At 38.6% G+C, this 12072-nt stretch overlaps 2 protein-coding genes across 2 annotated transcripts; both read left to right on the plus strand.

The window, feature by feature from the left end:
• Positions 1 to 1168: 1168 nt before the first annotated feature.
• Positions 1169 to 2080, plus strand: LOC143104547 (odorant receptor 131-2-like). Its single transcript, XM_076268646.1, has one exon. The coding sequence runs from the start codon at positions 1205 to 1207 to the stop codon at positions 2078 to 2080; it is 876 nt and encodes a 291-aa protein (XP_076124761.1). The 5' UTR covers positions 1169 to 1204.
• Positions 2081 to 5468: 3388 nt separating this feature from the next.
• LOC143104548 (odorant receptor 131-2-like) lies at positions 5469 to 6419 on the plus strand. Its single transcript, XM_076268647.1, has one exon. It carries the CDS (start codon positions 5475 to 5477, stop codon positions 6417 to 6419), a length of 945 nt encoding a protein of 314 aa, XP_076124762.1. The 5' UTR covers positions 5469 to 5474.
• The last annotated feature ends 5653 nt before the right edge of the window (positions 6420 to 12072 follow it).

Raw genomic sequence — 12072 nt, forward strand, 5'->3', positions numbered from 1 at the left:
ATACTTCATTCTGTGCTCAGGGATCCTCCCCACAATATCATAGAAGTATAATGATATATTGAGCCTACAGTAGTCAAAGACTTAACATAACAATTCACTTTGACATAGGGAGCTTACCCTCAAGACTACGCTATATGCTATTTCCTTGCCAATGCAATTTTCCAATCTTACTCAAAACTACTCTGATTAATTTTTGTCCCCAAGGAAAGTTTACACTTGGTACATTTACATTTAGTCCATGGGTTGTTTTTAGACCGGAGTCTTACTTTAACATTTTTTTTTAAAGTTGACATATACACCTTCACTGACGCATGCTTCAGTTTGATAAAAAACAAAATTGGTATCCATTCACACAATTCCAAACACACTATAATTAAAATGATTTTAATTGAAATGATATTTTAATAGACTATTGTATATAGAAACCTATTACATACATACGCAAAAAGAGAAAACATACATGTTCATTTTGAATATAGAGCACATAGATATCACAGTTAAGTATTCTTATTTTTCATCACTCCAAATATTCTTGCAATCTCTGTAAAGGAGTACATAAATAAAGAAGCATTGAGTATGTAAAAGAGTATGATCAATTCAACTGAGACCTAACTGTTTTGATTTTAGTCTTCAGGTCTCATGACACCTGGTTGATCCCACTCACCTAACTGGTGAAACACAGCCTATAAAAGAGCAGGTAACAACTTCTGAAGCCCAGTCAGGTAACTCTGACTGAGGTAAGCTGTGTTATGTCAGCCATGTGGTGTATCCATATATACTGCTTTGGTGTGAACTCTGAATGCAAAAAAGTAATAAACTATAGTTGAGCAAAATCATCTAACATGTTGTTATAATTGATGTATTTACAATACATTCCCCCAAGTAAAAGTTGTTGTGAAATAGCAAAAATATGTGACTTCATGGATATAAAATAGACTGCACAATCCTAAACTGACTGATAAATATGACTTTATTTATTTATGTATTTGTATTTGTATATGTCCATCAAGGTTCTTCTTCTTCCACAAATATATTGTTTAATGTCTATATTTCCACTTTACTGCATTTCAGGAAGCTAAACTGGGAGGCTTGTTGTGCAAACATGAATTCCACCTTGGTCTCCCTGTCAGGTAACTTCACTGTTCCAAACAACTCTTTCCCCAAAGACAGCTTCAGTGCGGCACTGACCAAAAACATTGTGTCCATGTTGGTGTGGCTGGCCCTTAGCGTCATCAATGGCAGCATGGTGACGACCTTCCTGCGCCACAACTTCTTCTACGAGGACCCACGCTACATCATGTTTATCTTCATGGTGCTGAACGACGCGGTGCAGCTGAGCCTGGTGACGGCGCTTTACGTGATGAGCTACGCCTTCTCGCGCATCCACGCCTCCGTGTGCAGCGTGCTCATCATCGCCGCCACCACCACCACCCGCGCCACGCCTCTCATCCTGGCCGGCATGGCCATCGAGCGCTACATATCCATTTGCTTCCCGTTGCACTATGGCCACATTTGCACGCTCAGCCGCACGCTGCGGCTCATCCTGGCCATTTTGGCGCTGACCACCGCGGTGCCCTTTACCGACCTCTTCATCACACTGGCCAACAAGCCGCTGGCCCATTTCTACGCCTACATCTTCTGTGACCATGCCATACTGTTTGGGGACTACTCCATCTATGTAAAAAACTGCATAGTGGACACTGTCTATTTCTCGTTTGTCTTCCTCACGCTGTTTTATACCTACTGCAAGATCATGCTGACCGCCAGGGCTGCCTCCACCGACTACATCTCGGTGAAGAGGGCCCGTAACACTGTACTGCTGCACGGCGTTCAGCTGCTGCTGTGCATGCTGGCCTTTGTAGTTCCCTCCATGCAGGCCCCTCTCATCCGCCTCTTCCCCATGCACCACCTGGAGATCCGCTACGTCAACTACCTGCTGGTCTACATCATCCCACGCTTCCTCAGTCCCATGATCTACGGCTTCAGGGATGAGAAGTTCCGCAAGTACTGGCTGCGCTACCTGACATGCAGGACGAAAAAAGTCAGGCCCTCTATTAAAGTCAATGTAAAAGTGGGGTGAACATGTCAGGGGTCAAACGCAACAGCACAGGTATTACTTTACAGTGTTATACACTAATGAACAGGCCCTGAGAGACTATGGAAGTGATTCTATAAAGCAAGTCATCACATCATGAGAAGAGGGGTGAAAGGGCAAAGCATCCAGCTGTTTATATAAATCTACTGTGTAGCAGCGTTTTAACTGTAATGTATGTAAAACAATTTTTTGACAACTGAGCTTATGATTTATTTGAGGTACATGAAACTCTCTGTCTACTGTCTTCATTTGACATTAATATAGCTTTTGTAATATAACTATTGCCATAGAAACTGTCTTGTCAATTGTGCTTGCATTAGAAGTGTATTCTGACATGAAAATACACATGGTTTCAATGACTATCATTTCATTATGATTTTGAAACTAAATTCGACAATGACAATATTGCAACAGTTTTAAGAGATGTATTTCCTCTTTTTAGCCCATAAACCCCAGACTGTTGATCTACAAAATGGATTGATAATTGTTAAATTGACTATAAAAATGTTATCATATTTGAAATGTACATTCCTGAATCCTACTAACAGCAAATTCTGCCAATAGTCTTATGTTCCATTCATCTGAGTGCAATGTGTCTTGTAAGCACACATCACATTATGCCAATGTATCAAGAGCATCCTATGCTGTTTTTAAGCCATCACTGTGGTACATTTATCACAGTGGTAAACAGACTAAGACAATTGAGACAATATTTGTTAGTTTATAGTTAGAGAACAGAACACATTACTGCTTTATATCATTTGATATTGTGATAGGTCACTGTTAACTGCACCACACCAAACAGCTTTGATGTTGCCTAAATATATGTGCATCTTGTTTTTCTCAGATCATTATTATGCTATCAATATATTTCACTTTTCGGCAGACAAGGCCCTATCCTCTAGACTGCCACAAATGAAAAGACATGTGTAGCTGTAACAAGAGTAGATGTCAAGCTGATACACTAGGTAAGAGTTTGCCAACATAAAATTGACAAACTATTGTATAATTCAGTAATCACAAACTTAATCCCTGTGATTGTATTGGAACATATTGAAAACCAAGCCCCTAGTCTTAAATATTGTACAAAACTGTTCCTGGAGTGTGAATTAGAAGCAAAATATGCAAATGAAAAAATAGCCTATGCGTAAAAACTTGATAAATAGCCCAGTCTTTTATTTGCTTCATTCGTCGAACTCAAGCTGCTTATATTTGGGTCAGGCATCTATAACGGCCAGGCTTTACTTCTTTTCAAATAAAACCTTTGCTTAGCAAAGATGGGAAATACTATTTATACTACATATTGATTATGGTATGTTAAGAATGGAGCCATATTTGAGTTTTATGGCCACCAAAGGTAGGGAGTTACCTCTTTTTGCAAACTTTTTGGCTCAAGGGCCACATTGGGTTCTGAAAATTGACCCCCCCACAAAAAAACATACTTTTTTTATCGCCTAACATTTAGTATCAAAAGTAATTTTGTTTTAAAATATTAATTGCTCAAAAATACTGCTAATTTGATGCTGTTTAAGAAATATAATTTTTGACATAAAAGTATAGATTTTGCACTGTCGCTTTAAGAACAATTCACGTTTAGTTCTTAATGATCTTCTGCCAGCTCCACTAAGCTATGGCTAGTGCTGTACCTATGGCTCTGCCCTCTCACAGTTTATAAATGGTCAGTAGTGGGAACTACTGTTGCCTTCATGATTTCCTTTTTAAAGTTTATTAAAAGAAGGAGATATCAATTATCAACAATGACAACATTGATTTTGATTTCATGTTATTTTCTGTTTTAATTATAATGGAGCTATTTAGGCATTTATATTAGGCATTCATATTTACAATCATATGCATGCAAGTATCTTGTCTTGGAAATATGGCCCATTTGCTGCATTGTATTATGGCCTGTATTTATTTGCTGCTCTTTGTCAGGGGCAAGCGCATAATCACTGAAAATATTTGGAGCATTTCAGAGTGGGCTAATTAGTCTGTTAAAACCTTGCTGCGTGTTGTGAACGATATAAACGATATGCAATATAAAATTGGCCTACAATAGAGATTTTAATTCTATTGCATTCTATTGCAATATGCATGTTGATGATGCAACTGTCCAAAAAAGACAGCCACCCTCACTATCACTGTGACAAAGTAATTTTGTTTTCAAATATTAATTGCTTAAAAAATACTGCTAATTTGTTGCTGTTTAACTATTTATAAATGATGAACTGTCACTTGTCAACAATGTCAAGCCAGCTGGAACCTGCCGCTCGCTCTCTCTCTCGTGCACGCTCAGAGCGTTCCCAATTAAATGGAGTAGCATAACGTTCAAGTTAGATCTGCTGCAATTGAGATTACAAAGAGTGTCATCTCTATAACATGATGTTTTGATATTGACATTGTAAATGTTCTCTAAGAGTGAAAAGCAGTTTGCAGTAGGCTAAAGCTACTTCTTTTCTTATTCAACATCTTTCACGTAAGGAATAATGTATAGAACACCGGTCATTGTTGGGAAAATAAGTCCCGACAGAGCGAACCGGACTGTTGTTCCGCCCTGAAGGGACTTAATTTTCCCAATAATGACCGGCGTTCTATACATTATCATGCTTATTACACGGCTACTTGCCAAAACAAAATAATAAACTCCCCACAATATGACTTTAGCCTACATAGCCTAGCCTATTTGTTACCGTTCATCGTGGCATTTGCTGAGAAACAAATACTGTAGTTCGCAACAACACACTCTGAAATTGAATCAAACATTCTTAAGAACACAGCTGATCAACCATATGAAACATGACTGATTAAGAAACACAAGAACCACCTTTTTGCGCCAGGTGTCCAACGTTTGATAACAAAAACACCCCCAATGTGGACTGGACAAACTCCTAAGCCATTTGCCAGTCACCATGCATTTTAGATTGCCGAGATAGGGCCCTAAGTGTGTGTGATGTGATTTGCCCTATACACTGTGCACATGTGTAGATACAATCGTCAATGTCTCATGTTCCATTTTAGTCCATGTGTTATGTGTTATTGGCTGTGCAGTATCCTGACTGTGTGTGTCCTAATCTCCTACTCAATATTTCAACCACACCCCTAAACATGACCCCCTCTCACATCTTATAAGTCCCACTGTCATCGAAGCTCCTCACAATGTGTGTCAAGGTAAGCAGAGCTCCTTGTTATGTTGTGAGATGTTCTTAGCTAACACCACAAAATGTACTTGATATTGCCATGTAAACATGTATGGTATTATGGTATGCAGTATATCATGACAATCACATGTCAGTCATCCTGTTTTCAGCATCATTATGACATTATGAACTGATGATCTTAATCTTAAAAAAATTCAGCATATTGATGCATACTGGCAGAGATGATGAATTACACTGTCAGAGATGACTTTCAGGAGGCTTTGGCGAAAAATCTTGTCATTGTTGTCCTGGGAGTTTTGATCAACAGCATCAATTGGATCATAGTTATGACTTACTTGAATAACTATGTTTTTCACACTGACACAAGATATATCCTTTACATACATTTAGTGATAAATGATATGATCATGGTATCTATATCTGTAACACTGTATGTTTTGACTTATGCCTATCCCATTTTTAACGTATCCATCTGTTGCACTTTGACTGTGATTGCTTCAACAACCCACAAGATTACACCGCTTAATCTGGCTGGTATGGCTTATGAGCGTTACATTGCCATATGCAAACCTCTTCATCATGGTCAGATCTGCACAGTGCACAGGACATATATTCTTATTGGCCTCATCTGGTGGGTCGGCTTCATACCTGGACTAGCTGATATTGTCATTCTCCTCATAACCAAGCCTATGAGCTTTTTTTCCACTACCATCTTCTGTTATCCCCTAATTTTATACAAGTCAGAATATTACCAGGTTAAGACAAAGGTGTTCCAAGCTCTTTACTTGTCATTTGTGTGGTTGATACTGATCTTCACTTACTTTAGGATACTTGCTGTCGCAAAAAAAGCTAAAGGAGATTCTTCAGCCAAAAAAGCCCATAACACGATTATGTTGCACGGTGTACAGCTGTTTCTGTGTATGTTGTCCTATGTTAGTCCTGTTCTTGATATGATATTAGTTCCTTTTTTCCCCAACGATAGGTCAAAGATAACATTCTTTAGCTATTTGATTACGAGTATAGTCCCAAGGCTGTTAAGCTCTCTGATATATGGCATTAGGGATCAAACATTTTCCAAGCGTATGTCAATTTACTGTTCTTGCAAGCTGATCATTGTTAAAGTGAAGCCTCAGAGAAAACTGTATCCTGGATTATCTACTCAATAATAAAGAGCAAGAACAATATACTTTATCTGTCTGCAACTATTTTCTTTAAATAACTGTTCGTTATTTATTGAAGGGGCCACCGGAGGAAAATAGGGGTCAAGTCTTTTTATTCTTTGTTGAGGGGAGGGTCACCCAACTTTTTTTTGTCTAGGAGGGGGGGTCACCCAACTTTTGTATTCATGAAAACAGCAAAAAATCAAAGTGCCTTGTTTGACTGTTGATTTCTGTCGCCATATAACGTTCTCTTTCGTTCCATAGCTGTCAACATTGAACATTGAAAATAGCCTAAGGGAGATTTCCCGGGTTTCTCACCCAAAATACGGGAAAATGTCAACATTCGTCCCCGTTAACGTTGAGTAGAGTTGGTAAGTTATGGTAGGCCAACTTGGAGTGAATATAAAACAGGGGAAATTCTTTGTCTACTCGTAGCTGAGTAGCCTGATGGTAGGCAGGTGCGCAAATAGACATACGGCCGAACACTGCAAGCGCCAATGAATCGTGCTCTCACAACAACCACGCCGTTAACTTAAATAGGTTAAAGCAACACCAAAGAAGTTTTTATGTTGCATGATTTTATTAAAGTACGATGTATTGCGACATCATGCAAGTCAAATTTGTAGTTTCTTATGTCTCATTCCATCGAGCTACAGATCCGCTACCCGATCTGGCAAACTTACATAGTGCGGTTATAGCCGATAGAGGGCCGCAAAGTGAATGCAGAAGTGCCGTTCACCCTGTTACGAGTTGATGAACCACTGAAACAATTTTGGAAACATTATTTTAAGGTACAAAAAACTCTTTGGTGTTGCTTTAACATCACTCTAAGTTCGCATTCAAGCAAGCAAAACGATGATTTGAAGACATCTGTTTCACTGGAAGGGCAAGAGGGTAACAACAGGACAACACAGAGACAGCCTACATGGCAGGACTAATTTTATGAGAGTATTAATATGGGATATTCTACAGGAAAATATTAAAACAGCGGGGGAAAAGTTAAAATACGTGATAAACCCGGAAAGAGTTGGCATGTTAGGTATGTTTCAGTCCCTGTGATTATTTGTGAAATTGTGAAAACGGCCTTTTCAAGTCATTTGAGAAGGAAGGAGTGGCATGCACGCTCCCAAATTAACGCTCGTCTGAGAAATGGAGTTTTGGATAATGTTCAGCTTCGGCAGCTTTACAATGACTGAGGAAGCCTAGAGACGAGTTCATAGCAACCAGTTCATGTGTTGAATTTGTTTTTACCCAGTGTGCTTTGTTGAATGGTCTCAATGTTTTATTGTTTTATTTCATGTGAATACTATTTACTAGAGGAGTAACTTATTTCAAGTAGGCTAATGCAGATATGCAGGAAGTGTGCATTTAGTTTCCATGCATATTGTGTTTCCACAACAATGTTAGTGAGTAAATCTACTGAAATGGCCACCATCTTGGTGGAGTGTGATATGTAAGACCAGAAAGCAGAGGTTGATTTAAGAACGTTAGCTCATGTCAATGTTTTTTCATAGCAGAAAGGATCGCCGGCGGAAGACATCGACAGTTAGCCGGGGAGGGTCATTGAAAAATGTCTTGCATGGTCCGTGGTATATAGGATCCGGCCCGCACGGGAGTACGACATCGTCAAACTATAGGCCTAACCTCCGTAATTTTCCCCATTCATTCTCAATGGCGGGTCTTAACAGTACACATGTAATACTCTTTTTGTGCACTGGTGGTTGTTTTTGCGCTGTTTCGCGTTTGCCATCGAAAACGGAATGAAATGTATAGTAGGCCTACTTGCAAACAATGTAAGAGGCCTCTGCTGACTGCATCAGTGCTCAAAGTATTCTAAAAATGTATCAATTAATTGTTAATAACTAACTAACTTCTATTCAAGTCATAATTCTGGAACTTTCTGGTATAATTATTTATATTTTTTATTCACTCGTTCAAATGTTCATACAGAGTTCACAAAGTTGTCATCAGGTGAGTGAAAGTTAGAATGGTGGTCATTTCAGATGTTTCTGCCACCACTTCATAAAACTCATAGTTTAAGAACTTTAAATTATTTGTAGGATATTGCTTGTTCACAACTTGAGCTGTGTATGCAAAGTTCAGAGTTCAAAATATACTTTTGGGACTCCCTGCTTATAGTTTTGAGAATGCTATTATTAGTATTATTTCATTTGAGCTACATTTTACACTGATATGGCATGATGGCAATATAAACACAGATAACAATGGTATTAAATTGCAATAGCCTATATTAAATGTAATGGAATATTCAACTAAGGTAGACTGCCTTTGTTCACAGCGCTAAGCTATTTATGGTTACTGATATCAGTCCCTCCAGGATTTCGCGAGGATTTTTTGAGATTGTTGCGATCTAAAATGCCTGATTTCGCGACAACTTTTCTAAAAAATTGCGATGGAAGTTGCGGTACTTTAAGCTATTTGTTGCGAAGAAATTGCGGGAGGAAGTGAAAATTGCAAAAATAGTTGCGATTTTTTTTATTATTATTTTTTAATTGAGGGCAATTAAGGTTAGTAGGCTAAGACCAAAACCACACTGATCATCTTGATGCTTATTAAAAAGGATAAGTAAAGGTAAATAGTAAGGGTTACAGAAAATCAAAGTAGGCCTACTTTATTTGGGTAAATACTTTGACTGGGGTAATTCACAAAGCAGTAACCTTTTGTAGAACTGTCCAAAAAAGACAGCCCCCTAAAGAGATGGCATCATGTCATGTTTCAATACATTCATATATGTTGTAATTCATAATAAGTTCATATATTTTTAATAATTCATATTCTGTGACTTGCATAATTACTAATAGCCAACTAAGTATCTAGTCATTTCATATTGATTTAAACTATTAGACTACACTTTTCTTTAATGTTATTAGGCTACATTGGTGGTGTGTAAATCTAATTGACTGCCTGCCACTTTAAGGACGTGAGAGTAGCGTAATTACATTTCTAAGTGGATTGGAAGGCTTGCATCTCACTGTGTTCGGCTACGAGTGGAACTTTTTGCATAGTGCATTACGATAAGTGGATGGAATTCGGGATGTTGTCTATGCCATTAGTTAAAATAAATGTTAAAAAAATAACTGTGAATGAAATCATTCTTGGATCACAGAAGAGGTAAATGTCCTGAAATGTTATTAATTTATATGATTTTGGTAGCACTACACAAACTGAGCCCACAAGCTAGCAAACATGACACGAGCTAAAAGGACAGGTGTAAATGTTTGCCAAATGGGTTGCATACTGTAGCCTACTCAAATGTCGGTAAACCAAGTAGGCCTTAATTAACTTACTTTCATAGTCTAGGTAGGTTAGTAACACCAGGTTGAGAGATGCAAGTAAAGCAGATAATTAACGTTAGCCTTCTATTTATTGTCATCAAAACTGCAGAGGAGTGAACAAACAAGTTATAGGGCAGTCTCTGGTGTCTGCAGAAGTGAGTGGGGCATCTGACTCAATATTCTGCGCGAGGGACTGTTGTGGTAGGTGAAATTTCACGGGGAAACCATGATGATTGGTCAAATTTGCGAAAAAGTTGCGGTGTTTGGACAAAATTGCGAGGTCGCCCAGAATTCACGAGGATTTGCTGAATTTGCGTTAATTGTTGCGATCGCAACATCGCGAATTCCTGGAGGGACTGTGATATACTCCGAGTCTCTGGGCCTCTCTTAGAGCCAGCTGGCCCTCGGAAGAAAAAGTTTGGGGACCACTGGTCTTAATGATGCTTTTTGAAAATTGTTGTTTAACAATGGCACTGTTGTTTACCACCAAAAAGAGGGAAATATAGGCTGATTGTACCAGGCTCTGAAACCTGAAAAACTTCAGAAAGTGTTCTTCAAATGATTCACTGTTTAAAGGCCGTCACACACGGCCGGCGATGCGACAGTTGAACACGATGGTGTAATTCTGTTAAAGGTCCAGTATGTAGGAAATAATGGAAAATAAACTGTAACCATTCCAAAAATGATCACCATATGTTGTCAGAGACTAAGGAAACACAATGAATTGAAGTAATGGCTTATTTGACAACATTACTCTAACCCGTAAAACCCCGTAAAACCCATGAAAAAAAATGAGTTACGGGGCGGAATCTCTTGGAATTTTCGTTTATGTTTTGAACGATTAATTCTAGAATAGCGTATTAATAATGGGCTAGCGCGTCCTCCTATTTGGGTTGCCAAATTAGCAAAGGCCAACTGTCAACAGCTGTCAGTTGTAGTCATGAACGCCTACGAGAGGCAGGAACATTTCCAAAATTAAAACAAGAAACAAATTAAGTGGACATCGGAGGAGCTTCCTGAGATGGTGACGTCTTCGTCAAACAAAGAATATCAAGTCTGACGCAGAGCTGGCCATATTTCTCCACAACAGGTAGCCTAGCTAAACTTCATCTGCATAGCTAACTTCAGCTAAATATGTTACGTTGGTTAGAGAGGTATTTTTTGTTTTCACTGTTTCCGTAATGTGTAGCTGGGTCGTGGTTGGAGAAACGTTAAAGCAGATGCAGGTCAACTAACATTAGCCAAGTCTTCATTACATCTGGCAACCCAGAAGAGGCTCGCGTCTGGTAGTCTTGAGATTGTTCACCAGTGTTTTGATTTTGGCCTACAGAACGTTCGGTAACAATCCTACAAATCGCACCTTTAATCACTTTATTATATGGTGACGTGATCACCCATCGATTCAGTGAGATACACTGCAGACGGCTGTTTTCTATTATGACGTATCAAAATTGCCCTGAAAAATAGAAAGGGGCCGATTAGAGCGATGCGATGGCGACGGCCGCCCTGTCATCCACTTGACGTGTCACTTCAATAGATTCTATTTAATTTTTCTGGTCGCCTGCCATAAACCACCGTCACGTTGCTGGCCGTGCGTGTAGGCCTCAATACTTTGCTCTCAGTGAGTGAGTAGTAACAGGTTTATTCAGATATCTTAAATGATGATTGCTCCATCCGTCTAGGTTATCATTGACAGTCAAGTAGCAATCTTGAGGCCTATACGCAGGCATTCAGGCTAATTGATTTGATGTAAACCTCAAGAATAATAGTGGGGAAAGTAAATTAATGTTGAGTTGTCATATTAATGTACAAGTTAAATTTTTATATTTACAATGATAGTTTTTTAATACAACCCCAAAACAGAAAAAGTTGGGACGTTGTATAAAATGTAAATAAAAACAGAATGTCATAATGTAGAAGTCTTCTAAACCCATATTTAGCAGCATATATCAAATGTTCAAAATGAAAATTTGGACTATTTCATGGAAAGTATATGTTCCTATTGAATTTGATGCCAGCAACATGTTCCAAAAAAAGTTGGGACGGGAGCATGTTTACCAATGTGCTGCTTCACCTTTTCATTTAACACAATTTTGTAAATGTTTAGGAACTGAGGAGACCATTTGCTACAGTTTTGAAAATGAAATGTTGTCCCATTACTCCCCGATATTACTCAACAGTATGGGGTATTCTTAGTCATGCTTTTTATTCCATTATGCACCTAATTTGACAAATCTGGACTGCAGACATGCCATCTTAGCACCTGGACTCTTCCTTTATGGAGAAATACTATTTAAATATGTGCAGAATTCATTTTGGCATTGTTTTCCTGACATATTCAAGGTCGTCCCTGGAAAAGACAT

The sequence above is a fragment of the Alosa pseudoharengus genome, unplaced genomic scaffold (assembly GCF_046254945.1).
Source record: "Alosa pseudoharengus isolate Yale_2024_CS ecotype anadromous, Long Island Sound unplaced genomic scaffold, YU_APseudo_1.1 YU_APseudo_1.1_scf_5, whole genome shotgun sequence".
Taxonomy (NCBI): domain Eukaryota; kingdom Metazoa; phylum Chordata; class Actinopteri; order Clupeiformes; family Clupeidae; genus Alosa; species Alosa pseudoharengus.

What these genes read in the sequence shown, in the direction of transcription:
- LOC143104547 (XM_076268646.1), top strand. Translation starts at nt 1,205, where the DNA reads ATGTTGGTGTGGCTGGCCCTTAGCGTCATCAATGGCAGCATGGTGACG.
- LOC143104548 (XM_076268647.1), top strand. Translation starts at nt 5,475, where the DNA reads ATGATGAATTACACTGTCAGAGATGACTTTCAGGAGGCTTTGGCGAAA.